Consider the following 26,693-nt stretch of genomic DNA (forward strand, 5'->3'; position numbering starts at 1 on the left):
GGGATGTTAGTGTAAATAGTGTCTTTTTAATATAGAATATAAATTGTTGCTGGTATATAGAAAATCAAATGACTTTGTTTACTAATCTTGTACTTTGCTATAATCTTGGTTTGTCTACACCCTATATTGTCTTTAGGTAAGCAAGAGTACTTAATTAAAAATAGGTAAATTCACAGCATGAACTTTTTGTCTTGTTGAAGAAATTCCCTGCTTTGAATACAGATGTGTCTTCTAAAAGTTTTATAATTTTGTCTTTTATCAGTTCTGAAAAGTTCTCTGAGCCATTTTGTCTTTATGTCTGCCATATTCATTGTCCCTTTTTGATTCTAATTAATTATGTGTTAGATCTCACCCCATTCTGAATGTTCCTAATCTTTGAACATATTTTTCATCTCTATCTCTTTGTTCTGGTTGCTGAATTATTTCTACAAACTGGTCTCTTCCAGTTCAGTGATCCTCTCTTTTGCTATGTATAATCTTTTATTAAGCACATTCATCAAGGTTCAAGTTTCAGTTTTTTTTTTTAATATTTTTATTTATTTCTAGGAGAGAGAGAGATAGCGTGAGCAGGGGAGGGTCAGAGAGAGAGGGAGACACAGAATCTGAAACAGGCTCCAGGCTCTGAGCTGGCAGTCAGCACAGAGCCCGACGCGGGGCTCGAACCCACGAACCATGAGATCATGACCTAAGCAAAAGTCGGACGCTTAACCGACTAAGCCACCCAGGCGCCCCATAGTTTCAGTTTTTATATATGTTTTTATTTTTCCAAGTTCTAATTCATTTATTTTTATATCTCGTTATTTGCATGGTATCTTATACTTTACTTATATTTTTAGTCCTTCTTATTTCTTTAAGCATATCACACATGATTGTTTTTCAGTTTTTACCTGCTAATTTCCATTTTTGGAGCTTTTGAAGGGGAAGGTTCCTGATTCTGGTGTCTATAGTCTCTGCTAGTTCTTACTCACAGTACCTTATTTTTGTGTGTGTTTTTATTTTTTTGTAAGGTTACTAGTCTTATCTTGCAGAAAAGGAAACTGAGCCTGAGAGAAGATAAATGACTTGCTAAGGTCACACTCCTAGCAAGTAGCAGAGTAAGAATCTAGTGAAAATCTGACTCTAGAGTCAAGTACTTTTTTTTTTAATGTTTTATTTATTTAATTAAAATTTTTTTTAATGTTTTATTTATTTCTAGGAGAGAGAGAGAGAGACAGCATGAACAGGGGAGGGTCAGAGAGAGAGGGAGACACAGACTGAAACAGGCTCCAGGCTCTGAGCTGGCAGTCAGCACAGAGCCCAAAGCAGGGCTAGAACCCACGAACCGAGAGATCATGACCTAAGCGAAAGTCGGACGCTTAACCGACTAAGCCACCCAGGCGCCCCTAAATGTTTTATTTATTTTTGAGGAGAGAGATAGAGACACGTGAGCAGGGGAGGGTCAGAGAGAGAGGGAGACACAGAGTCCAAAGCAGGCTCCAGGCTCTGAGCTGTCAGCACAGAGCCCAACGCGGGGCTCAAACCCACGAGCCGTGAGATCGTGACCTGAGCTGAAGTCGGATGCTTAACTGACTGAGCCACCCAGGCACCCGTCAAGTACTTTTTTCTATTCTGTGAAGCTTTAAAGATCCTTGATGGATGAATTCTTTCATAAATCATCCCACAAGTGTTTATTGAGAGTTAGCTTTGGGCCAAGCATTGTCAGTGCTAGGACACAAAAAATAAAAAAATAAAAATAAATAAATATTTATATCTATTTTTATACATACATAAATAAATATATAAAATAAATATGTATCTCCTTCTTGTGTGTGCATAGTATAGTGAGGGACATAAATATGTAAATAGTTACGTGACAATAGAGCATGGTAAGTGTAGTCACTAAGGCAGAAGCAACATTCTATGGTAGCCTAGAGAAAGTTTTCTAAAGATGTTGTTACTGCCCAGGTACATGATCATGCTTCAATGGCATGTCAGTCAGCTACAGTCCCATCAAGTAGCACAAGTTATAGGGCTCATTATTCACATTTTTTTCAAAGTGAATGATGTCTCCCTGGGGTTATGCAAAAAGGCTGTGTGGTGAGCTGGAAGGAAGGCATTTCAGGCAGAAGGAATAACTTTTGCAAATGCATTGGATAAATCTAAATCAATGGGAATAGAACTTTAGAAATCAGCTACTCTAACTCTTAAATGATGCATAAATCTACTTTTTATTGTGGAGAATTTAGCATCTGATTTATAGAATAAATTCTTGCTTTCTGAATGTTTCTACCAATTGGGAACTATATCCAGGCACCATCAGAATAAAGACGTGATCTTATTTTTTATTTAGAGAACTTTGGAGGGGAAATGCTTAATAATCTCTTCCCATCCAGTTTCATGGCAGAACACAAAAGAGGTCAGACACCATCTGATGGCAGCGTGGTACAGTAAAAAGGCACTTGGTGACATAGATTCTTGACTCAGGTTTGCTACTGCTGTGTTATCTTGGACACGTCATTTGGATAGCCTTTTTAACTTCCCTTTCTCCATTTGTAAAATGAAGGCATTTGATTACAGATTCCTTAAGGTGGCTTCCAGCACAATAATTGTCCTAACTCTACTTATCAGAAGTCCAGAAGGGTATGTCTCCCCCAGGGCCATGTTCTAAGTCCATTAGAAAATGGCTTGAAGCATCTGGGCTTTCAGGCTCAAGCTCTGGCCCCTCCCTCAAGCCCTAAGGATAGCCAGGCTCTCCTTCCTCCACCTTCACCAGGGACATAGCCTGGTGGGCAGGTCTCCAGAGAGGACACGGCATCAGTAAGATAAAAGCCTGGCCCTCCCAAGTGGCTGGCTGTGTTCACTCTACTAATGGGTCTCCTGAGTCCAGGCTTGGCTGTGGGTATAAGCAGGAGGCTACCCTTTTCTTTTCTGCCCAGGCATCCTGGGCTTCCTCACATACCAAAGGGGCTTTCAGGGCAGAAACTTAGCTAGAAGTAGCCATGGGAGAGATGATGGAATTTGCCTAAGCTCTGTGCAGTGATAGTAGCTTAACGTCTTAGCTGGGGATGTGAGGAGCCTAGCAACTGCCTCTTTCTCTCAGCTCTCTGCAGTGCTCTGATGGGCCTAATTGTCAAACTTGTTGTGTTCTATAGAGAATCCCCAAAGATTTATTTTCTCTCTTCTCATCACACCCTCTCTGTGCATTAATGCATCTGTTTTTAATTCTCAGTTGTTCTGGCTTCTGGGAAGAGATTTTGGAGCCTGCAAAGAGGAAGCTGTGATTTGATATCACCAAACTTGAGCTTCACCCAACCCTGATCATGCACTTGGGTGTTTTTTTTTTTTTTTAATTAACAGGGAAGAGGAAGAGACAAGGAGGAGCCAGCTGAGAAAATAGAAAAATAGCCTGTGATGCATGATCGAGGCAGGGTTGTTTGATAGAAGTGTGCCTTTCTGCAAAGGCTGGGTGGCCCAGGGGCAGGAGACCAGGGCCTTGATGCCGGCTGAGAGCCCAGTTGCATTCTCCCCTGAACTTTGCTGATGAGGAGGACATCCAGGGCTCTGTCCAAGGTAATAAGATGAGACAGTGAATCTTGAGAGTCTGTTCTAACTAGCCCTGCAAAGGGACCTGACCTATTATCCTTTAGCTCTTAGTAAAGGGGCAGAAAATATACTCCCCTGTGATGGATGGGTAAACCATGCATGTTGGGGTGGGGGCTTGGCTTGAGGAGAATGCAAAGTAGAGAAGAGGAAGGCACAGTGCTACCAGGAAGAGGGCACTGATTCAGGACATGGGATTGGAGATTTCACCTTGTGTGCACTTCTTTCCTCCATTCTGAGATAGAAGTTACATGTCCGTATAATTGATGATGGGAATGTGCTCCTGTCTGATAAGTTTTGTAAAGACCTTCTTGCCTAAAATGAACTATCTCTTTCATCTAGTTCCCCAGCACCCAGAAGTCTTCTGTGAATAGAGATTCATTTATTTGCACCCAAAGAAGTTCTTTTCTAGGCTTTCTCTTTGAAAATGCAACTACCTTTGAGAAGAGGGTATGGACAGGGGAATTGTCTTGTGTGCATTTGCTGACTAGGAGGCATTCCTTCCAAAAGGAAGTGCCAGGGAGCAGGAGAGCACTGGTCCCCTGGTGGGAAAGGAATCCACTAGGGAAAAGAATGTGGTGACACATGGGAGAGAGTGGACTACCAATCAGGCAGAGAGGCTGACATCCAAGCTCAACTCCTCCCTGATTGGGGTGATGGTGGGATTCAGAGCCAATGGCCAATAAAGAATTCTTGAAGGCATCTTTGATGCAAAAAAAAGGTGATTTTATTAAAGCACAGGGATGGGCAGAAAGAGCTGCACTGGGGTTATGAAGAGTGATTACATACCTTCAGGTTGGGGTGGGGTTAGGGACAGGGTAAGTATCTAAGGAATTTTTGAAGCAAGTTTTCCAGGACCTGGAGAGGCTAGCTTTTGTTAGGAAAATGTCATTTATTACTGTTCAGTAAAATCTCAGTCATGAGACTCTTCAGATGTATATAAGGGGGCCATAAGCTTGGAGTATAATTGCCAGCATATATCTTGAGGGAGTTAAGATAAAATAAGTTTCCAAAGGAATTTTTATATGTTAAAGTAGACTTACAGAGGGTCAGGATAATGTTGAGCCAAGACTCTCTTTTGCCTCTAGCAAAGTGTCATCATTGAGGCAGCTGAGCTCCTAGACGAAGGTCACTCTGCCTGTTTCAAGGACTTGTCAGTGGGCTGTAGGCAGTAAGGGAATTTAATTTTTCATTTGCCTGTGTTTCTCACATTACCATGGCAGTCACTTAAACCCCTTTACATCTTGGTGAGGGTGATATTAGGGCTCCAGGTAATGTTGTCTATAGGTTTCTGGATATTAGGCTTTGGGTAAGATTGTCTTTTTCTTGCAGTTTACTAAGTTATTCGTAAACTGAAGGAGACTCCTGCATGACTGTGATCTCTATCAGTCAACCATTTGCTTTCTTTCCTTTCCCCTGTTCTTGGGCAGCCAGGAGTCTTTGAGGAATATCACATTTATCCCACCTGGGTAGGGGGTGCTGTTAGCCTATACTTCACCCTAAGCTTGCCTTATGCTCCCTCATCATCCCAGGCAGCTGAGAGTCAGCTCAAGTCTTTGAGGACAAGTACTAGGGATTCCTGCTCCTTCAGTCTGCCCCTTCTCCTTCCCTTCCTTCCTTTAGCAAATATTTAAGTGACTACTATGTGTGAGATACCATGTTAGGCTTGGGATTCTGAAATAAGACTCAGATTTTTTATTAAAGGGTCTCATAGTCTGGCAGAAGAAAGCAGATGTAAGAAAACCTTGTGCAACAAATCTTTGCAGGTGCTGTGGTCAGAGCAAGTATGAAGCAAGGGGAAGTGGGAAAATTACACATGCAGTGATTATGGAGGCTTCATGGAGAATGTGGCACTTTGGCTGAGGCTTGATTTTGGGTAGATTCACCAGGTGAATGACAGGGACTTGGAATGGAGGAAGGTGGCAAGTAGGTGATGAGAGAACATTCCAAGCAGGAGCAGAAATGCTGAGATGTCTGAGAACAGCAAGGCATTCATAATTGCTGGAGCCAAAAGGTCAGGGCCAAGGCCATGACAAGGGATGAGGCTGGGAGGGTTTCCATGGCAGGACATCCATGCCCTGTGAAGTCATTGGGGGAGATTTAAGCAGTGCTGCAACAAGATCAGAAATTCGTGTTTAATTTCTGAGATCTTGGGCAGTAGAGGATGGATTGGGGGAGAGGCAGGGTAGTGCTTAGGAGACAGGTGCCTAACTAGGGATATGGTGGGCAGAATCTTGGAGGGATATTTTCATTTTCACACAATTATGCTACCCATGGTAGGGAATCATAAATGATAATTTGCAAGTTTCTGAAAATATTCTCATTCAGTCCTATAAGTGGGAGGTTGTGCTTACTGCAGTCAGCTTGTGTTGAATGATCCAGATTTATAACAAAGGTACCTCCCTGTGACAACATACAAAGAGGCAGCCTTCATTAGAAGCAACCTGTAGCTAATCCCGCTGTCCCAGCAAGGAGGATGATATGCCCTGTCCCCATCCCAGACACTTAGCAAATGCAAGATTGTCTCTGCAGGTGGTCCCAGCTCAGTCCAGGCTTTGCCATGGATGTTAACACATGGCTAGGCACTGTGGGGACCCCTACATGAACCAGCCAGAGGGAAAACTCTTGAGGGGCCTCATGTTTGTTGTCATAGACTCTTGCTGAGGGGAGATAAGAATTCACAAAAAATTAGGAAGGATACATAAACATCAAAGACATAAAAGAAAGCCAAGTTCAGGGCAGGAAGAGATTAATTCTAGAGGAGGGGGTGGCATTCGATTGTGGCTCCCATTCTGCCTGCACATTACTCACTTGGGGAGCTTTTAAAAACCTATGGGCTACTAGGCCCCACCACTAAGGAGTCTGGGGTCAGGATGGAGATTCTGTATTTAAAGAGCTTTTCAGTAAATTTGAAACTCCTGGACTGTGTGATCTGTGCTTAGCACACTGCCTGACACATAGATGTGCTCAGTAAATATGTTAAAAATGAATGCATCATTAAAGTCTATTCCAACTCTGCGATTCCAAGTATCCTCCTGGCCTGGAGAGGCAGGACCTCAGTGTTCCTGGAAGAATCCTTGAGACCAAGTCACAGGAATCAGCAACAGGAATAGTTTGGCACCTTTTAGCTCTTTTTCCTGAATGTTGGGGATATGGGTAGTGGGGTGGAGCAGCTGGTTTCAGCTTTCCCGCCTTCCTCGAATCAGCTTCTAAGCCAAACTCAACTTTTGTTTGAGAAAGATGAGCTGGATTTTGCAAAGTAGGGATGGAATTTGCCTTTTTCTTTTGCTAGAAAACAAAACAAGTGTGAGAACCTAAGAGTCTCTAGCTCAGAAGACAGAGGCACAAGAGAGGCGGAAGGTAGAAGAGGTCAGGATTTGAGACTCCAGGCTTCTCATCATGCATGTAGGTGCAGTGCCTAGACCCTTTGGATCTAGCACCCAGTAACAGCAAGCATAGCTGGAGACCCCAGGGGAATCCCAAGATTCAAACGTGGGCCTAGACGTGGGGGAATCTTTACAACCTGAGTCCACTTGTGAACACAGGGGTCTCCTAGCAACTTGAGCCCACTTGTGAACACAGGGGTTTCCTCCCTTCTTTTGATCTGCACAGTGCAGTGTCCATACTCTGAGGCTCTGAGTCCAGGTCCCTTGACAAGTGTCTCCTCATGTCTAATTCTCTCTGGTCAGGTTCTCAGGGAGAGTGCCCTCTGCCATCGTCACTGCCTTTCCCTGGTAGTGTTGCAATGAACCATTTAGAGTCTCTGTTGTAATATTGTTTTTAAATAATGGTATTTTTGAACTATAAAAGCAGTACATGTTTGTATAAGAAATTTGGAAAATAAAGGAGTTTCACAGTCCAGTTCTGGCTGCTGAGGAGGCCTCAAAAAACAGTGATGCTCATAAAAAGGAGCTGTGAAAGTGCCCAGGTGGCATCCTCAGATAACTTGCCTTTTTATCTCCCAGCTCCTTCAGAGGCTTTCTCTAGCCTCAGGCTAGTGTCCAGGTTTTGGGCAGCATAGGAATCACTGCTATGTTACATACCCCTGTGAATAAAATCTTTTTTACACTAAGAACACTAAATTTGGAGGTAGAGCTCACGACTGTTAGAGATTCCCGTTACATTACTCAGAGGTCAGTGAGGGACCACAGAACAGTGCCACAAAGCTCATGGTCTTAAAGGAAAAACTCTGCTCTGCCACTGTGAATATGGACAACCACACCCTCTTCTTCCTGCCTCCTGGGGATGCTGCGATAGAATGAAATGTTGTTATGGGCATCGTGTGTCTCTTGAGGAAGCTGCCAGAGACAAACAAGCAGCAAGTTTGTAAACTTGTGGGGCACACCAGTAGAGGTGGGCACAGATCTAGAGACCAGCAGCCCTTGTGGTAAACAAGCCCGGGGCAGCTGGAACCCTATGCTGGTAGCATCTGTCTGTGAGCTGCCTCCTCTTTTTACCCCAGAATGTCACACAAATATAATTTTTTTTATGCGTGGTATAGCATGACAAAGGTTGGGAAACAACTGTTCTATACAATGGGTCTCAGTGTTGGTTCCATGAGAGGATGAAGGGTGCACTCAAGATGCACTCCCAGGAGTCACTTGAATGAGTCTTGCAGACAGATAGGACTTTGGAGATTACATCTTGTCCACCCACCGAGTCCATGTACATGTCTCACAGGTGCTCATGGGCTGGACTCGGCACTTCCAGTGATGGAGAGCTCATTACCTCATAAGAACTCCCATTCCATTCTTGGACAGCTCTAAGCTCTAGAAAATCCTTCTTTTTATTGAACTTGAAACTACCTCTCTATAAATTCCACATTTTGGCCTCATTCCATCTTTCAGATCCTGTAGAACAAGTTCATACTGAGTCATAAGCAATAGCCCTTCTGATATCACCCCTGTCCTCAGGGGTTTTCTTTGTTTTATTAATATACTTATTTAAGAACAGTTTTAGACTTGTAGAAAAACTGAGCAGATACTACAGAGTTCCCATATACCACCCCATACCCCACACCCAGATTCCCCTATTATTAAAAATCTTGTATATCAAAAATCTTGTATTCATAGAAAGAGCAGCTCAACTTTTATTAGTTACAATAGCGAACTGATAGTGATACATTTTTAACTAAACTCCACACTTCAGGCAGATTTCCTTAATTGTCACTTAATGTCCTTTGTCCACTCCAGGTTCCTATGCAGGATGTCACATTACATTTCCTTGTCATGTCCCCTTAAGCTCCTCTTGGCTGTAATAGTTTCTCAGGCTTTGGTTGTTTTTGATGATCTTGCCAGTTTTGAGGAATACTGACCACGTATATTGTAGGATGCCTTGCTATCTGAATTTTTCTGTTTTTTGCATGTTGCAATTGGGGTTGTAGGCTTTGGGAGGAAGACCACTGAAGTAAAATACCATTTTCATCAAATTGTATCAATGACACGTACTATCTACATGCTTTACGGTTGCTGATGTTGACTAGGTTGCCTGGCTGAGGTAGTGTTTGTCTGGTTTCTCCCATAAAGTTGCTATTGTTCCTTCCTTTCCATGTTATACTTTTGGGAAAACAACCACTATTCACAGCTTAAGGAGTGGGGAGTTCTGCTCCTACCCTCTGTGGTGGAGTATCTGTATAATAGATTAGGTGCTCTTCTGCACGGGAGATTTGTTTCTTTTCCCCTACCTATGTCTTTATTAAATCACTTATTTACATCTGTATGGATTCATAGATATTTACTTTAAACTTTGAATTACAATCCAACACTTTTTGAAACAACAATTTTGTCTCTAAAATTGTTCCAGCTCTGGCCATTGGGAACTCTTTCAGTTGGTTCCTGTGCCCCTTTGACACACTCTCATCAATGTGGGTTTTTTTGCTTTTTTGGTTTTTTTTTTTTTTGAGCCCTTCCTTACTTTATGTCACGAGAAGGTGCTCCAGGCTCATCTTGTACATTTTTTCAGTCCTAGAATCAATCATTTCTCTAAGGAACCTTGGTTCCTTTTATTGGAGAATGGTATTAAAAACCAAGTTGTGAATGTTAGGTGCCCTTGTTTCTACCGGGGCATTATTTCTTTAAGACTTCTCAAGCTAATAAAGCAAAGAACTGTGTGTGTGTGTGTATGCACACATGCATATGTATTAACCCTTGCATATATACATATCTATAAATATAACTATATGTAACCATTTGTATGTACATTGGGTTAAACATGAGTTCCTACTGATGTTTCCAACTCTAATATATTACCACATAGTGATAATGGTGACATTGACCTTGATTATCTGTAAATCTCCAGTCCAACATTGGAAAACCTGGTTCCTATCATCTACAGTCCATTTATTTAGTCACCTGATTCCAGTGTATACGTATGGCAGTATCAGAATTGTTAACCTCTCAGATATTTTGTTTTGTCTTATCTTCTCTCAGATTAAATATCTTCAATTCCTTTAACCTTTTTAGATTACATATCATCTTGTTCATTCTCCGTCATTTCTAAGTCCATGGTTTTCCTGTTTCATGAAAAATAACCAAAATCATTCTCCATTTTACAAAAGAGGAGAATGATGTCTAGCACACACTTACCCTTGGCATATACAAGGCACTGGTTTAAGTGCTTTATTCATATGAACTCATTTAATCCTTATAACAACCCTATGAGATTGGTACTGTTATCATCTCCATATCACATGAAGAAAGGTTAATAACTTGCCCAAGGTTAAACAACTAATGAGTAGTGGAGCTGGGATTTAAACTAAGGTCTGATATCAGAGTTTGTGTCTGCGATCATTATTTTATGCCACATTGCTGCTAAAAGGGTCTTTCTGAAAACATACAATGCTCTGCATATGTAACTCCCAGCCTTATAAACTCAGTGATTCGCTATTGCCCGTTAGATAAAGACCAGTATCTTACCTTAGCATTCAATTCCTTCCACAATCCAGTGTACCCTCTGCTCCAGCTTAGCCAACATGAAAGTGAAAACTCTTAGAGAATTCCCAGATATTGTCTCACCTAAGGAACACACTCTTTACCCTTCCTCCCAGTTAAATCCCAGACCAAGCAACACCCTTTCCACAAGCCTCCTCACATCCTCCTGGGCAGACTGCATTTCCAGTGATCTCTTCCTTCATTGTTGACACTCAATCTTCATGCCCTTTGTCTGGTATTTAATTGCATTTTGTTAATACATTTTTTTTCTATTCAGTCTCCCCAACTTGTTCTCAATGCCAACTGGTCATTGTTGATGACTGTTAGAAGTTTTGCTCCCCACAAACCTATTTGATGAGAAGCTGGGACTATGAGATTTGTGATTGCAGTATTTGTTCAAATATCATCATTGTCCTTTCAATAGACAATCAAATCCTGCATTAGTATATGTTAGCCAGTCAAATTAGTTTGGTCTAAGGCTATGAGCCATACTCTATGTAGCCTCTTCTCCCTCAGAGCATGTCCTTATTCTAGGAGGTCAAGATGGACTATTCTAAATGGTTCTCATCATTATAGCTCTGTAGAGAGCTTAGCTTAGCTATGCTGGGTGATATTAAGCTAATGTACTATATCCAGTTCCTATTTCAATGTGGCCAGTATACCAAATTTTACAGAGGTGAGTCTGGACCAGCTGTTTCTAAGATTTGGGTAAGTGTCATTCAGCTTCCTAAGAAAGGGCTGGAAGAAGAGAACCCATGAGTTCTGCTTCAAAGAGCAGAACCTAGATTCAAACCGTATCCTGTTTTTGCTAAACCTTAGTCATTTCAGTGCCACCTTCATGGTTTTTGCCATATCTCCATAACACTCATTTGTTTTTGTTTTTACCTTAAAGTTTAAAATTTTACATAGTAATGACTACAAAATCACAGGTTTAATGTGCTATGGTTTTTAAATGTATCTTTAAATAACTACATAACCATTAGATAACTGTTACCTTGTATTATATACAATTATGTCACGTACTTTCCTTGTGTGCTTGCCATCTTTTGGGTGACACAGCCCTTCTGCTTTGGTCTTTTTCCTCCTGACCCCTTTCTAGATGTGAAGTCACTTCTGATCATGTCACTGGTGTTCAGGCTGATATCCTGTATTCTAGTGGGTTCCACTAGGCACCTTCAGAACCACTGTGAGGGCAGAAAGAGTCCCTGGGCAAGACTATGGGCATTTCCTTCTCTGTAGAAAGAGCAGCTCAGCTTTTATTTCTTCTCCTGTCCAGGGTGTCTAATTAAGATTTTATCTGAAGAAAGAGTTCTATGTATTTTTTTAAAAAGGATGAAAACCATAGAACAATTCAATCCAGGGTAAGCACTGTCAGAAAGAGCACTTGTTTCTGTATTCATTCATTCATTCATTCATATATTCTTTCAGTACTTCTTGAGACTCTCTTAGCTCTTCCTAGCTTTGGGGTCAGGAGAGCTGGCTTCAAGTTTATCTTGATTGTGATAATAAAGCAAAACATATGTCTCAACAGCTTGAGGTGATAGCATACTAAGCACTATTCCAATACTGTTCTACTTGATCTAGGTTGAGAGTAAGCCTTTGGTTCAAGTCCAGAAGTCACCTCCCAAGATCAAGAACCTCAGAATGACTCGAATCTTGCCTAAGGTAGGAAGTGATACTTAGTGTCTCTTCTCTAGGGAAGGATGAGGATAGGTAGGCTAGCTTCCCAGCTACAGGATAGCTTTTCAGAGGCATTTTTGGTCACCTCAGCATAATATGATGCATATGCTCTATCCACATCACCAAAACCTCATCTCCACACAATTTTATTTATTTACTTTTAGATATAATGTATTGTCAAATTGGTTTCCATACAATGTCCAGTGCTCATAGTGCTCTCCTCAATGCCCATCACCCATTTCCCCTCTCCCCCCCACATCAACCCTCAGTTTGTTCTCAGTATTTAAGAGTCTCATATGTTTTGCCACCTCCCTCTCTGTAACTTGCACACAATTTTAAATGTTGCTATTCACTAGATAGATAGACTGCCTTTCATAATCAATCAATCAATCAATCAATCAATGCATGGGGCCAGGAATCCAAGTGAGGTCAAATCAATAATGCCAAGGAGATAGGAGCTTATGTTATACCAAGAAAGATAGGTGTACATTATAAAGCAGGAAGAACTTCCCCATTTTAGGGTGGTAAGATATTGAAATTATGATAATAATGGCTAACACTTATGGAGTACTCTACATGAGTTGCCTTATTTACCTCACAAAAGCCTTATGAGGTAGATCCCATTTTTGTCCCCATGGTAGTGATGAGATAACTAAAGCTTAGAGGAAGAGTTGTGTAACCCATTCAAGATCTACAGCTGTACGTGGTGGAGGATGGATTCAAACCCACAACCCATATACTTGACCACTCTACTTTTCTCTACAAGAGCTTTGAAAATAGATTTAGGCCTGTATTTGGTTTAGGCTCATTCTTGCTGTGGTGGGAAAGCTGGGAGAAATGACTCCCTGAAGAAAGATTTCTTGCCTGAGGCTTCTATACCTTATCCACTTCCTTCTTATATAGAATACAAACACCAGCATTACTTCACTCCCTTTTGTGGATACCAAGGGGAAGAAGAACATGGTTAACTTCCCACACATCAGCAACAAAATCTTGCTAAAGCCACCCCTTCTGTATCAGGTAAGTACAGGGCAATGGACCTGGCCCTGAGCAGGCAGGTCAAAGATGTGGCTTCAGTCTAGAACCAAGTTTATGAAGGCCTAGGATGGTGGAGAAAGCACAATGTCACCTGAAGATTTGGGTTCTAGTCCTGTTCTCACTCTTTACAATGAATGTAAACCTTATTGAATAAATCACTGAGCTTCTTTTATCAAAATGGGCTCTCTGTAGGATTGTCATGAAGATTCTTTGAGGAAAGGAAGAATGCAGTGTCTGATGTATAAATGGTAGAAGCATACAAAATAATTGTTTTTCTCCAGTGTCCCCTACTTCTTTTGTGTAAGGACCAAGTTAGATGTGAGAAAGTGCCAAGTTAAAGAGGTATTATAGATACATAAGTTCATGTGTTGTGTCCTTGGACAAGTCACTTTCTCTAGTTAGAAACTGGCTTTCTCCAGAGCAGCAGTAAAAAAAAAAAAAAAGTTCCCATTTCTTCCTGCAGTAAGATGTCACTGGGGCAGTCAACTACATACACATGGTTATGTGCATGGGCCTCACAGAGAATCATAAGACTGATTCCTTTGAGAGAAAGATTGAGAAAACCTAATGTCTCATAATTACCATTTTCTCCCTGGAAAGGAAGGAGAAGAGTTTGGCTGGATGTGTGTGTCCTTGGTCTGATAAATGGTTTGTGACACCCAGGAGAAGTCTAAGCAGTCCTTTATTTCAAGTCTCTTTGTCTGGACAGGAGAAGCAGACTCACAATCAGAAGTCAGCTTCTAAATTCAAGCCTTCAGAAATGCCTTTCCATGCAAGCATTAAAACCCAAGATCCCAAACCAGAGGAGAAACCACCAAGAAAGCACAAGGTGCCTCTGACAGCAGCAGGTATGTCTCTGGAGTGGTCGCAGGGTATAGTGGGGGCTGTTCTAGATGGCTAAGATGTCACAAGATGAGCTGAGCGGGGAGGGCTGAACCTCCAGGTGTTGGAGTAGTCAACTAAGGCAACAAGCCAAACAAAATGAAAGTAACAGTCAAGTTTTTCATCCCTGACTGTGATAGTATAGGCAAGAAGCTAAATAGGAGAAAGCACTGACTCCCCAGTGTTCCACTCCCCCCACGGACTGGCACCAGACCAGGTCAGATGTATCAGCATAGACAGAACTGTCTCACTGCCTAGGGAGTTGTCACTTTATGGAGGAGGGGGAGAGAGAGATGGAGAGGAAGAGCTAGGAGTGGCAAGGAGTGTACTGAGTACTGAGTTAGCACAGGGGCAAGTGTCTTGATGCCTTACCTTCTCCCGTTGATAAAGAGGGCTTGGAAGAAATACCCGAGGAAGGCCTCTGAATAAGGACTCCAGGGTCAGGAATACAGATGTGTATAAATGCATGGTCTACCAGGGACCTTAAGCCCTTTACTTCAGCTTTTCAGAGACTTCAGTAACTGACTCTGCACCAAGGCTGGTGTGGGGGAGGGCAGCTTTCCCCATGAGCCCTGCCAGGAAGCCTTCATAATTACCTGTGGTTGGGCCAGAAAGATCCCACATCACTTTTTTGGCCATGACCCTGACTCTTCACAAGGTTTAGAGATTCATCCTCTATTAGAATTCAAAGGAAGAGAACCAATACCCACTGTGCTGACACTATCCAATGCTTGGAGCTCTTTACCTGCAGCTTTGAAATTGCTGTTCTCCTTCTTAAACAATCTCAGGAACCATCCACGAGGACATCACTTCAGTTCTGAGCTAGTTCTGCCTTTACAGAGCTGATACCTTCCTCCTAGTGCTCTTAGGACTTGGTTCTGTCTTCTGAGCTAAGAATATGCCTTATTCAGCTTTCACATGGCTGCCCTTCATACAGGTCTTGACTCTCATGTATTTTTTTCCTTCCAGCAGTTCTCTCTCCAACTTTCCAGCAGTTTGTCAAATAATAACGTGGTGGCTCCTCCACCATCCCCCAATCCCTAGCACTCTCTCTCTCAGCACTTTCCAGTTTATCTACTTAAAGTTTGAATCCTACCCCACCTGCCCCCAGACCACACCAAACACCTGATGGGCTTTGGTCATCAGTGAAGGTTAGAGAAGAGCGAACACACACTCCTTCCTTATTGTTGGAGGCATTCATTGGCTCAGCTGCAGATTTGAGTGGGCATATCTCCTGGACCCCTTTAAAGTTGCTTTTAGCGGCGCCCGGGTGGCGTAGTTGGTTAAGCGTCCGACTTTCGCTCGGGTCATGATCTCGCGGTTCATGGGTTCGAGCCCCGCGTCGGGCTCTGTGCTGACTGCCAGCTCAGAGCCTGGAGCCTGTTTCAGTCTGTGACTCCCTCTCTCTCTGACCCTCCCCTGCTCACGCTGTCTCTCTCTCTCTCTCTCCTAGAAATAAATAAAACATTTAAAAAAAAAGTTGCTTTTAAACTTACCTGCCTGGTCCTTGAAGACATTATAGTTTGCAAACCCTCTTGGAATAAACCATTTGTGTAGCCACAAACCACATTAACTTGAAAACTGCTGCCGTAACTACATACTATTGTTGACACTAGGTTTACATCTGGAATTTTTACCCATGCTGCTGCAACGCACAGCTTTTTGAGGGCTAAATTCCCCCTTTCCCTTACCCTGTGTTACCTCTTGATTTGTTGAAATCAGTATGACACCTTAGCATTTCTCCTTTACGTTTCTATCCTGGGAGATTTAAGACACATGGTCCTTAGTAAGCCATCTAGTTGAGGAAAAGAGTGACTGGCTCATGAGCTGGAAGGGGTGCCATCATTGGGACTCTGGGAAAACCCCCTTGTTTCCTCAGCTTAACTGACAATCATAGTGTCTTTCGCACAGAGGCTCTAAAGTTTTTTAAGAACCAGCTGTCTTCTTATGAGCAAAGTGAAATCCTGGGCTACACGGAGCTGTGGTTCCTGGGGCTGGAAGCGGAGAAGCTCCACGTGACTCCTGAGAAGTTCAGCAAAACAAGTTTTGATGATGAACATGGCTCCTATATGAAGGTGACAGGGGAGTATATTATGGTAACTCCAGGGACCTGGGGCTTGGGGACAAGAGGTAGTCTGGAAAGGAAAGAAGTGTGGGGTATTTTATAGCAATTGGTGCCGGTACACTTTGGACTAGGCATCCTGAAGGAGGATCCTACCTAGTAGGTTCTAAACCAAAGAAATACCGTGTTTAAAAATGGGAAAACATGCAATTAATATAACAACTACTCTGCTAACAGAATACTGATTTCTCCAAGAGTATTTGGGGTAACAGATTTGCACCTTGGCAGATTCCCACAGACTTTTTTTGTGCACAGCCCTGGACCCATTGGAAAAGCCAGACTCCATGAAATAAGATGCATTCTTCCCAATATTCCCAATACTCTCTTCTTTGTGTCCTCCATACAAGCCCACACATGGACTTCTTACAATTTTATTTTAACTTCCATTTCCCCACAACCAAAAAAAAAAAAAAAAAAATTCTTGCCACTGTAGTCCCTGGTCCGTAGTGCTTGACTTTTAGTTTTTCAAAAATGGGTCCTAGCAAAGATAAATCTCTCCTTCCCCTCTTCTGATTGTATCTCTGGGATTCCTCAGGACAATGACTCTTACCAGCCTTAAGGTGAAATATGGGTGGTGGAAAGTGTCACTTTTGCTTTGGAAAGCAGTTTCCACTTCTGAAGATGTCCAGATATGTGATACGTAGTCCACTAGGGGTTTGGGCTGCTGGAAATGTCCTCCTCTGGACATTTCCTCATTACTCGTTTACCTTTAAAGGAGACAGGATTGATCTGTGATGGCTTCATAAAAGAGACATATTTCTTTTTTTCTTTTTTTTAATGTTTTATTTATTTCTAGGAGAGAGAGAGAGAGAGACAGCATGAGCAGGGGAGGGTCAGAGAGAGAGGGAGTCACAGATTGAAACAGGCTCCAGGCTCTGAGCCGGCAGTCAGCACAGAGCCCGACGCGGGGCTTGAACCCACGAACCGCGAGATCTCAACCGACTAAGCCACCTAGGCGCCCCAAAAGAGACATATTTCTTAAGAGTATTTAGAGCTGTGTTTCTCAAGCTTTACTATGTACACAAGTAACCTGGGGATCTTGTTAAAAGTGTGGGTTCTTATCCAGCAGGTGTGGGATGGGACCTGAGATTCTACCTTTCTCAAAAGCTTCCAGGTGTTGCCCGTGCTGCTCATTCTTGGGCCACAAAGAAGGATGGATTTAGAGTTTCTAGCACACATCCTCTATCTGGTGCCCTGGTTCTCAACATTTTTAGGCCAAGGATCCTCTTTAGAGTCTTACAAAAGCTATAAGTCCTCATCCCAGAAGAGGCACCCTGAACATACACAAAGTTTCAAAGAGGGGTGAGTTATTAATGGATCCTTGGTCAAGAATCTCCAATGTAAGCCTTACCTCCAATTTATCAAGATATCCTCAACTCCTCCCCTACCCACCCTCCTATGTGGGCATAAAATCTCTGGAAAATTCCCCAGAAATGCCAGCACTACCTTTAATTTAAGTCACTGAAGCTCAGTTCTTCAGTCTTAAATCTTAGGCAGCTATGTTGCTGTTGCAGGAAGGGGGGATAATGTATGTTCACTCTACACTCAAAATGGCTTCATCACATTCCAGTGCACGTGCAAATAGACAATGCACTGAGCCAAATTACCAAAGAAGGAACCCACTGCATTCTCATTTCTATTCCATCAGCAAGTGTTAATTGAATACCTATTTACTGAGAACCTATCATATGCTGGGGCATCTGCTAGACTCTGGAAATATGAAGGGAACTAAAAAATGAGTACAACTTAACCCTTGGCCTCAAGTGAAAACAATCAATGCCAAAGTTGACATGTAGACAAATAATTATGATATATCCAAACTGGTGGCTTGTATAAAATATATACAAAATACCTTTACATCAACATGTGCAGAACTTGTCCCTTGCCCTTTCCCTATATGTTCTCATGATAGACCGTGAGGAGTAGAGTAATACACTTCTACGTATTAGTAAAGTTGTACTTGTTCATAGTCATCTTGATTCCTGTTGTATGAACAAACTACCACCACAGAATCACAAACACATCCTGAGGACTTGTACACAAACATTTGTCTTTCACCTCTCCCAAATTCATAACGTAAAATCAGAGAATCTCAGAGCCTTAGAGTTTCTTTTTTAATTAATTAGTTAATTATTTAATTTTTAGTCTTACATCTAAGTTAGCATATAGTGCAACAATGATTTCAGGAGTAGATTCCCTAATGCCCCTTGCCCATTTAGCCCATCCCCTCTCCCACACCCCCTCCAGCAACCCTCTGTTTGTTCTCTATATTTAAGAGTCTCTTATGTTTTGTCCCCCTCCGTTTTTATATTATTTTTGCTTTCCTTCTCTTATGTTCATCTGTTTTGTATCTTAAATTCCTCCTATGAGTGAAGTCATATGATATTTGTCTTTCTCTGACTAATTTCCTTAATATAATATCCTCTAGTTCTATCCATGTAGTTGCAAATGACAAGATTTCATTCTTTTTGATTGCCAAGTAATACTCCATTGTATAATATACCACTTCTTTTTCCATTCACCATCAATGGACATTTGGGCTTTTTCCATACTTTGCTATTGTCAATAACACCAATGTAAACACTGGAGTGCATGTGCCCCTTTGAAACAGCACACCAGTATCCTTTAGATAAATACCTAGTAGTACAATTTAGGGTCATAGGGTAGTTCTATTTTTAATTTTTTGAGGAAACTCCATACTATTTTCCAGAGTGACTCTTAGAGGTTCTTATCCAGAACCTTCAGTTACAGATAAGGGCACTCAGCTCAGAATAGGTAAGTGACTTGTCTGAAGACACAGATAAAGTCTTTTTAATTGGAAGCTTCCTGTTGCTGTGAATAAATACCTGTTCTCTAGTTTGCAGTCCATGAAGGGACATGGGTGATTCTGGCTCTTGGAAAATGCTTCTCCTCTTAGTTGAGAAAGGTTCAAGTTCTGTACTGCTAACTCCAAGTTAGAATTAAATCTGGATGAGTCAAGTGGAGAACCAGATGTGACCTAGAGGAGGCAGAGCAGACACCAAACCTTCTCTGATTGATGGAGACACATCAGGGGAAAGAAAGAGAACTTTCTCCACACCGAAGCTTCTGCTCAACCACATGCAAGAATCAAGAAATGTCTAAACTGGAAGGGACCATAGAGCTACTTGTTCAATCCTCTTACTTTATAGGTTCCCATACATATGGAAATCTAGAGATGGTAGCAGGACTGGGACTAGAACCCAAGTTTTCTGAAGACCATCCAGTGTTCTTTGCATCCAGTGATGGTTAGAACCTGTGGGATTTTTCTGGCACCACATGGGTAGCCTGGGATCTGGGCAACAACCTAACCACTGCGGCAGCAATGAGAGGAGGGTGGGAGTTGCACCAGTTCCTGACAGTTTGGAACGTTCCCTCCAGGGGTCAGCCATGAACTGACACAGGGGCCCCAGTGTGGGGGAAGTGCCAGAGTCCATGACTTTGTTCCTCACTTTGGCTTGGTTCTGCAGGTCCTGCATGACCACATTGCCTACCGCTACGAGGTTTTGGAGATGATCGGGAAAGGGTCCTTTGGACAGGTGGCCAAGTGCTTAGATCACAAAAATAATGAGTTGGTGGCCTTGAAAATCATCAGGAACAAGAAGAGGTGTGGCTTGGCAGATGGCATTGACTGTGGTGGGTGGTGGGTGGTTGCCTGCATGACTCTGGCCCCTTCATAATGTCAACCCTTCCTGACTTTGCCTTTTCCTATGATCTTCCTCATCCTTTCCCTCTTTCTCTATCTACCTATCTGATTCCACGATGGGACAAAGAGGAGGCAAGAATGTGGAGCTTTTAGTGCTTTCTGCCCCTCTGGACAGTCTTGTTGGGGTGATGGGGAGGGTCTTGGGAAAGGGGCTTACTGCTGCAGCAAGACATGACACTGTGTCCTCTGTCCCCATTGTCCACCCTCCCCGCCACTCCCCAACCCCTTCAGATTTCACCACCAGGCACTGATGGAGCTGAAGATCCTAGAGGCTCTCAGAAGGAAGGACAAAGACAACACCTACAATGTGGTGCACATGAAAGACTTTTTCTATTTTCGCAATCATCTCTGCATCACCTTTGAACTCCTGGGGTCAGCTGCTTTTTCTCTTTAATTCATTTTCTTTTGAAAAGTTGCTCAAGGTGACAGAAGAGAAACTTTGAGATCACAACACTAGATTTTTCTGGGTGTGAATATATAATAACTAGAGTGGATATGATGGCCACTCAGTTATCTAGAAAGCCAAGGATCAAAGAGCTGGGCCCAAAGCTGCCTATCTCACCCAATCCCTCAGTCATGCCTGTCAATTGCCAGCATACCCAGGCTGTGCTGCCCAAGCGCCGGGTGCCGAACTGGGTGACATAACCAATACAAGGCTCCTGTCCTCAAGACTGAAACTGAAATATGTTGAAAGGGACTGTCCTTTGCCATCATGTCCCTACTCACTGGCTTTATAATCCTGTGGTGCAGAGGTTAGAAACTGAGGGTTCAGGCAGCTAGCTTCTCAGAGTGGGTAGAGGACTTTGATTCTGAGCAAATAAGGATTAGAGCAGATATTTGGGGGCAGGAAGCAGAACCTGACTGAAATAGATTGACATCACCTAGCTGAATATTGGAGCTGGAAGGGTGTGCTAATTGGAAGGACATTCTAATTTGATTACTTTTCTCTCTGAGAAGACCATCTTTAGCAATTTGAACAAAACCAGAAACCCAGAGTGCATTTAGCAAAGAGGGATAATTGGGGTAGGCTCTCAGAGGCCCAGCATTATGGGATTCACTGAGCTGGTAGATTGGGGCTCCCAGGACACCATTTCTGTCAGTGAAATTCTGGGAACAGCTAAATTTGAGTCGGAAGGAAGGTTGACACCCTTCTCACCATCCCTAATGACTGCAAAATGTGCTCTGCTTTCCGGTAGGCAGAGATTAATTATCTTCCAAACATCAAAAAGGATAGGTCAGGCTGCCTTTCTAGGCCATTCCTCACAGTGCACAGTTAGATGTCATTTTACTTAAAAGAGCCCTGAGAGGTCAGGAGGGGCAGGTGTGCAGAGGGGGATTCCACAGACCAAAGAGGTTGGGAGTTGCCCAGGGTCACACAGCCAGTCAGGATGAGGCTAGAGCTTCACATCTGCTCTGAACCCCTCAAGAATGAACAGTTTCCTAAATACTGCGAGTGTTAGAGAAAGCTTAGGAATGGAAGATTCGAAACCAGGAAGAAGTTGATGCAGAGTTGTTTCTGGGTCATGCCCTTTCTTTCCCACCTCTCCCCAAATCACTGAGGAAGGCAGAGTCACAAACTAGTAGCCCATGGATATGCTTTTCTTGTTAAAATGCTTTGTATTTGTTTCCAACATTTGTAAGTCAGCAGATTTCATATAGTATAGTAGGGTTCTATACAAGAGTGCAGGCTTATGCCTGTGTAGAAAATTTAGGGTAATCTAGCAAGAGTAAATCCAGTCAGATGGGACCAAGCAGCCAGGCTCACTTTAGCTAGGGTAGGGCTTCTCCATTTTGCCTCAGCCCCCATCTGCCCACTCTCTTGTTCCCTTACTTGTCAGGAACCTGATGCCTTTAGACAGCCATATCAATTTGAGACAGGAGTGGCCACTTTGTTTGGTGTTGGACTTTCTGGATCCCTTCCAGGGGCCTGAGAAGCTATGAATATTTCAGAAGTTTGGCCAACCTTTTAACATCCACATGTGTAACAAAGTGGTTAAATGACTTTGCCACATAAGAAACAAGGGGACATCAGAGAGGCCAGCACAGTTGGGCTTCACATTGGATCCACCATGAATCAAAGAGAAAATTGAATTTGTAGGATATGAAAGCCTTGCCTCCTAGTCTGAGGCTTACCTACTACCAGAGGGAAACCAGGTGATACGGGATGGTTTGCAGGTTCAAAGTCAGCATTATACCTTTTGCACTGATACACCACTCTCTCTTTTTCAGAATCAACTTGTATGAGTTGATGAAGAATAATAGCTTTCAAGGCTTCAGTCTGTCAATAGTTCGGCGTTTCACCCTCTCTGTTTTGAAGTGTTTGCAAATGCTTTATGTGGAGAAAATCATTCACTGTGATCTCAAGCCGGTGAGTACAAGCTCTGTCCTGTCAGGAGAGCCACTTCCCACCCTCAGAAACTGCCCTGTTCTATTCCCCAGTGGAAACTGGGAAGCCGTTATGGCCAAGGCTCCAGGGTGGAAGCCAAGAAGTTATGCCTATACGTTGTGTGAACCAAGAGTCATGCAGTAAAGATTAAGAGATAGATATCAAGGTAATGCAGAGAGATGTGGCATCATTAAGACAGAAAGGAACAGGACTGTCTGAAGGCTTCCCTACGGAAGGCTTAGGGGTGTGCAAAGACATGTGTTATGCAGAGAGACGGAGCACTGCAGTACTAAATCCTGACTCTGTCTCCTCTACTCTGAGGTGGTCCTAAGGGAACAGCAAATCTCTGGCCACTTCCTCCGCTCCAAAGGGCATGCCCTTCCCACAGATCCTGCTAGTATTCTGTACTTAGCTCTACTATTGCACGGGTTGCTATGTAGGAATGTTTGCTTTTTTTTTTTTTATCTTCCACTGACTGCAAGCACCCCCAAGATCAGGGACCATGTCTTCTCAACAATTTATTCCCAGACTCTGACATGGCACCTGGCAATCGTAATGGTAGGCAACAATTTAATGCTTATTAGAAGATTTAACGATCGCAAACTGGAGTAGTACAGGCAGCTCCGGGTGTGAGAGTGTGACGATATGGGGTCAGGAACTGGTTCCAGAAACAGCATGACCCTCACAGATATTTAAATATCCCTTAACTTTTCCTCACTCCCTTCTCCTCACCTACCCCCGAAAGAGTTAAAAATTTTTGAGTTTTTAATTTTAATTCCAGTATAGTTAACATACAGAGGTATATTAGTTTCAAATGTACAATGCATTGATTCAACAATTCTATATATTACTCAGTGCTTATCAGGATAAGTGTGCCCTTTATTTTTTTATTTAAAAATTTTTTAAATGTTTATTCTTGAGACAGAGACAGAGCATGAGCGGGGGAGGGGCAGAGCGAGAGAAGGACACAGAATCCACAGCAGGCTCCAGGTTCTGAGCTGTCAGCACAGAGCCCAATGTGGGGCTTGAACCCACAAGCTGTGACATCACGACCTGAGTCGAAGTTGGACACTTAACCCACCCAGCCACCTAGGCACCCTGATAAGTGTGCTCTTTAATCCCTATCACCTATTTCACCCATCTCCCCCCACCTCTCCTCTGGTAACCATCAGTGTGTTGTCTATAGTTAAGTGCCTGTTCCTTGGTTCCTTCTTTTTTCCCTTTTGCTCATTTGTTTTGTTATGCAAATTCCACATATGAATGAAATCATATGCTATTTGTCCTTCTCTGACTGACTCATTTCACTTAGCATTATACTCTAACTCCATCTATGTTGTTGCAAATGGCAAGATTTCATTCCTTTTTATAACTAAATAATATTCCATTACATATATACACACCACATCTTCTCTATCCATTCATCTACCAATGGGCTGTTTCCATAATTTGTTGTAAATAATGCTGCTATAAACATAGGGGTGCATGCAACCCTTTGAATTAGTATTTTTGTATTTTGGGGATAAATACCCAGTAGTGCGATTAGTGGATTGTAAGGTAGTTCTGTCTTTAACTTTTTAGGGAAACTGTAACTCATCAGGTAAATTTGGGGTATTTTTAGAAATAAATATTGACAACATAGAGATGTTCTTTCAGGGCTTACTGGTGGAGTCTCATAGGATGGTGATACATTAATTTATTCTCCACCTTCAAGTTCCTAATCATCAGCTTTGCAGCTACAAAGGGTCACAACATCCATGGTCTTTGGGCTTAGGGGACTGACTCTCACCAAGGAAACTGACATGACATAACAGATTTACTTGAGAAATAGTAAACTAGAATATATGTGCCCAGTAGAAAAGTACACATGTAACCAGGAAAGTGCTTGGTGAGTGTGGATCAAGAATCAGGGAGTTATTCTTATGGACTAAAAGGTTAGAGTCCATTGATCTGTAATGCATCCATCCCTTCTATAGAGCTACTTCTGTCAATATGGTGGGAAGGCCTGCCCCAGTTAGTTAAGGAGCCTTTCCATTGAGCTGCAGACACACTGGAAATGTCTGCTTCTTAAACACTTGCTGATTTAACTCTTCCAGTTAATATAGATATTGTTTAGAAAAGATATTATGGACTAAGTTTGTACTTTCTTAATTTGTAGTGCCAGAGGCTTTAGACCAAGCCTGTTTGCCATATCTATAAAGTTAAAGAACTCGGTAAGCAAGCAATTAATCTGATATTCATAATAGTCAATTCATCTGATACTGAGATCCGTGAAAGCATGACTGGAACTTTAATCTTCTAGCCTTTAGGTAGTACACCATCATGCTCTGAGAGTCCAGGAGCTCTGCTTGCTTAACCATGTCTCTTCTGGGACACTGGTTTCACATTTCCCCCAAAGTCAGCAAAAGAATCACAACTTGAATTAAATTATTGGCCTTTTTTGGTCTATTACTGACATATCAGTATGTTGGTGGAGCACTTAATGGAAACATTAAATTCAGTCAGTGATATTTCTAAGGCCTTATGCAAGCAAGGGATAGAGCCAGGTACCAAAGAGATAAAAATAAACCATGATGTTCAGGAGTTACACATTCTATATGCAGAAAGACATACAATCTATGCAAAAGAAATACTTCAGTGCAGCAAATACTGAATCCAAACAGGAGGAGCAGACCACAAATTGAACGGGAAGTCAGAGGAGTGGGAAGAACATGGTGTTTGGAGAAGATGTGGGAGGAGGCCCACTGGGAGGTGGCCACACTTTGAACTGGGTCCCAGAAGATGGCAGGCATTCAGGTAAATAGAGTGTGTAGAGCAATGTTTTTAAAACCTAACAGAAGTCTTTCTTCTCTCTAGGAGAATATAGTGTTATACCAAAAGGGCCAAGTCTCTGTTAAAGTTATTGATTTTGGATCAAGCTGTTATGAACACCAGAAAGGTAAGCCCCTTCTGGCCCCTTTGTCTGAATTTTCCTATTGTGAGTTATTTCCCTTACTGAAACAATACTTCCTGTGCAAGGTCACCTAGGTTCTAGTCTGGGCTGTCACAACAACTGCAAGAATGATTTTGAACAAGGTGCTTCACTTCTCTGAGCCTACATTTCCTCATCTACAAAATGAAAAGATAGGACTCAAATACCTCTGAGAGGTTCTTTGCAACTCTCAGATTCTGTCAATATGGAATTACCCTAGTGCTTTGGGTCCCCCAAACTAACCAGATGTGCATCTGAATCACTTGAGGCCTCTGAAAAATGACAGCTCCTAGGGCCTCACGCCAGATGCACCAAACCTAAATTTCTGGAGGAGTACCCAGGGGGTCTCCACTTTAGAGTACATAGCCATTCTGGGGTTTGGGATTCACTGCGCTAGGCACTCTAGACTATATTTTTTCCAGGTTAGAATCCAGAAAGCATCCCTTGAGCACATTTGTACAGCCTTCACTGAACTTGATTTAAGTGTCTCTTCTTTTGACTTTTATCAAATTTGATGACAAGAACATGTGCCATTTAACAAACACGTAGACTGTTCTGGGCACGGGAACAACAAAACAAACCTAAACATGTTCTGTGCTCTGCTTGCTTATAGTTCAGTGGAAGAAACAAAGATACAGGTAATATGACAGGTGTACTGATTACAAATACGTACAGACTGGGTTAAGGGTCCACCAAAGAGGGGCTCTGGGACCAGCTTTCATGGTGGCAGGGGTATCAGAGGACATCTCCTGAGGCTGAAAAAAAAAAAAAAGACTGCAAGATGGCTGCTTCCAAATATTCTGTAGCACTACTTTTGAAGACACATGTTCATTACCTTTTATGTATGGAAACCCTAAGAAATCCCAGCAAGAAAACAATATGTCTCCCACAAAGCACTCATTTGCTTACTCTTCTCAGCCTCAAAAGCATGTGACCTCTTGTCTTGACTGCCAGGATGCTCCAGAATTTGTAATGATCCTATCCTTTCTTTTAGGATAGTCATTTCCCCTTTACATATTTTATGACTTCTCTTTATTTTAGCCATGAGACAGTATAGAGTATGGATACTAGACTCAAATGACCTGAGTTCAAATCCCAGCTCTGCCACTTACAGCTGACTGACCTTGATTATTTCTTGAATCTCTGTATGCCTCAGTTTTCTCATTTTAAGATGGGGACAATAATAGTACCTGCTTTATAGGGTTGTTTCAATCACTGAAAGGGTTCTCTGTACAAAGCACTTGGAATAGTGCCTGCCACATGTTAAGGGCTGTATAATTGTACATTAAATCCACTAAAAAAAAAAAACTATGACATGTGATTGGAAAGTACATCAAATCCATTTTGGAAGCAGGTAGGGTTTAAAAGTCATTTTTATTATATTT

The 26,693-nt window shown here is 42.3% G+C and overlaps 1 protein-coding gene across 7 annotated transcripts in view; it reads left to right on the forward strand.

Moving 5' to 3' along the window:
• DYRK4 (dual specificity tyrosine phosphorylation regulated kinase 4) overlaps window positions 1-26,693 on the forward strand; it is a 56,393-nt gene that overhangs the window by 15,656 nt on the left and 14,044 nt on the right. For 4 of the 7 annotated variants that reach the window (XM_039255768.1, XM_039255769.1, XM_039255770.1 and 1 more), the window contains 8 exons: window positions 12,093-12,173; window positions 13,092-13,208; window positions 13,936-14,074; window positions 16,020-16,183; window positions 19,719-19,855; window positions 20,186-20,326; window positions 22,184-22,322; window positions 25,194-25,275. In XM_039255768.1, coding sequence (XP_039111699.1) covers window positions 12,093-12,173; window positions 13,092-13,208; window positions 13,936-14,074; window positions 16,020-16,183; window positions 19,719-19,855; window positions 20,186-20,326; window positions 22,184-22,322; window positions 25,194-25,275 — 1,000 coding nt within the window. Of the gene's footprint in view, window positions 1-12,092; window positions 12,174-13,091; window positions 13,209-13,935; window positions 14,075-16,019; window positions 16,184-19,472; window positions 19,497-19,718; window positions 19,856-20,185; window positions 20,327-22,183; window positions 22,323-25,193; window positions 25,276-26,693 lie in introns of those variants that run through there. The other 3 variants (XM_039255771.1, XM_039255773.1, XM_039255774.1) reach the window with 3 other exon arrangements.

This window comes from Hyaena hyaena, unplaced genomic scaffold, assembly GCF_003009895.1.
Source record: "Hyaena hyaena isolate Hyena2069 unplaced genomic scaffold, ASM300989v1 scaffold_547, whole genome shotgun sequence".
NCBI lineage: Eukaryota > Metazoa > Chordata > Mammalia > Carnivora > Hyaenidae > Hyaena > Hyaena hyaena.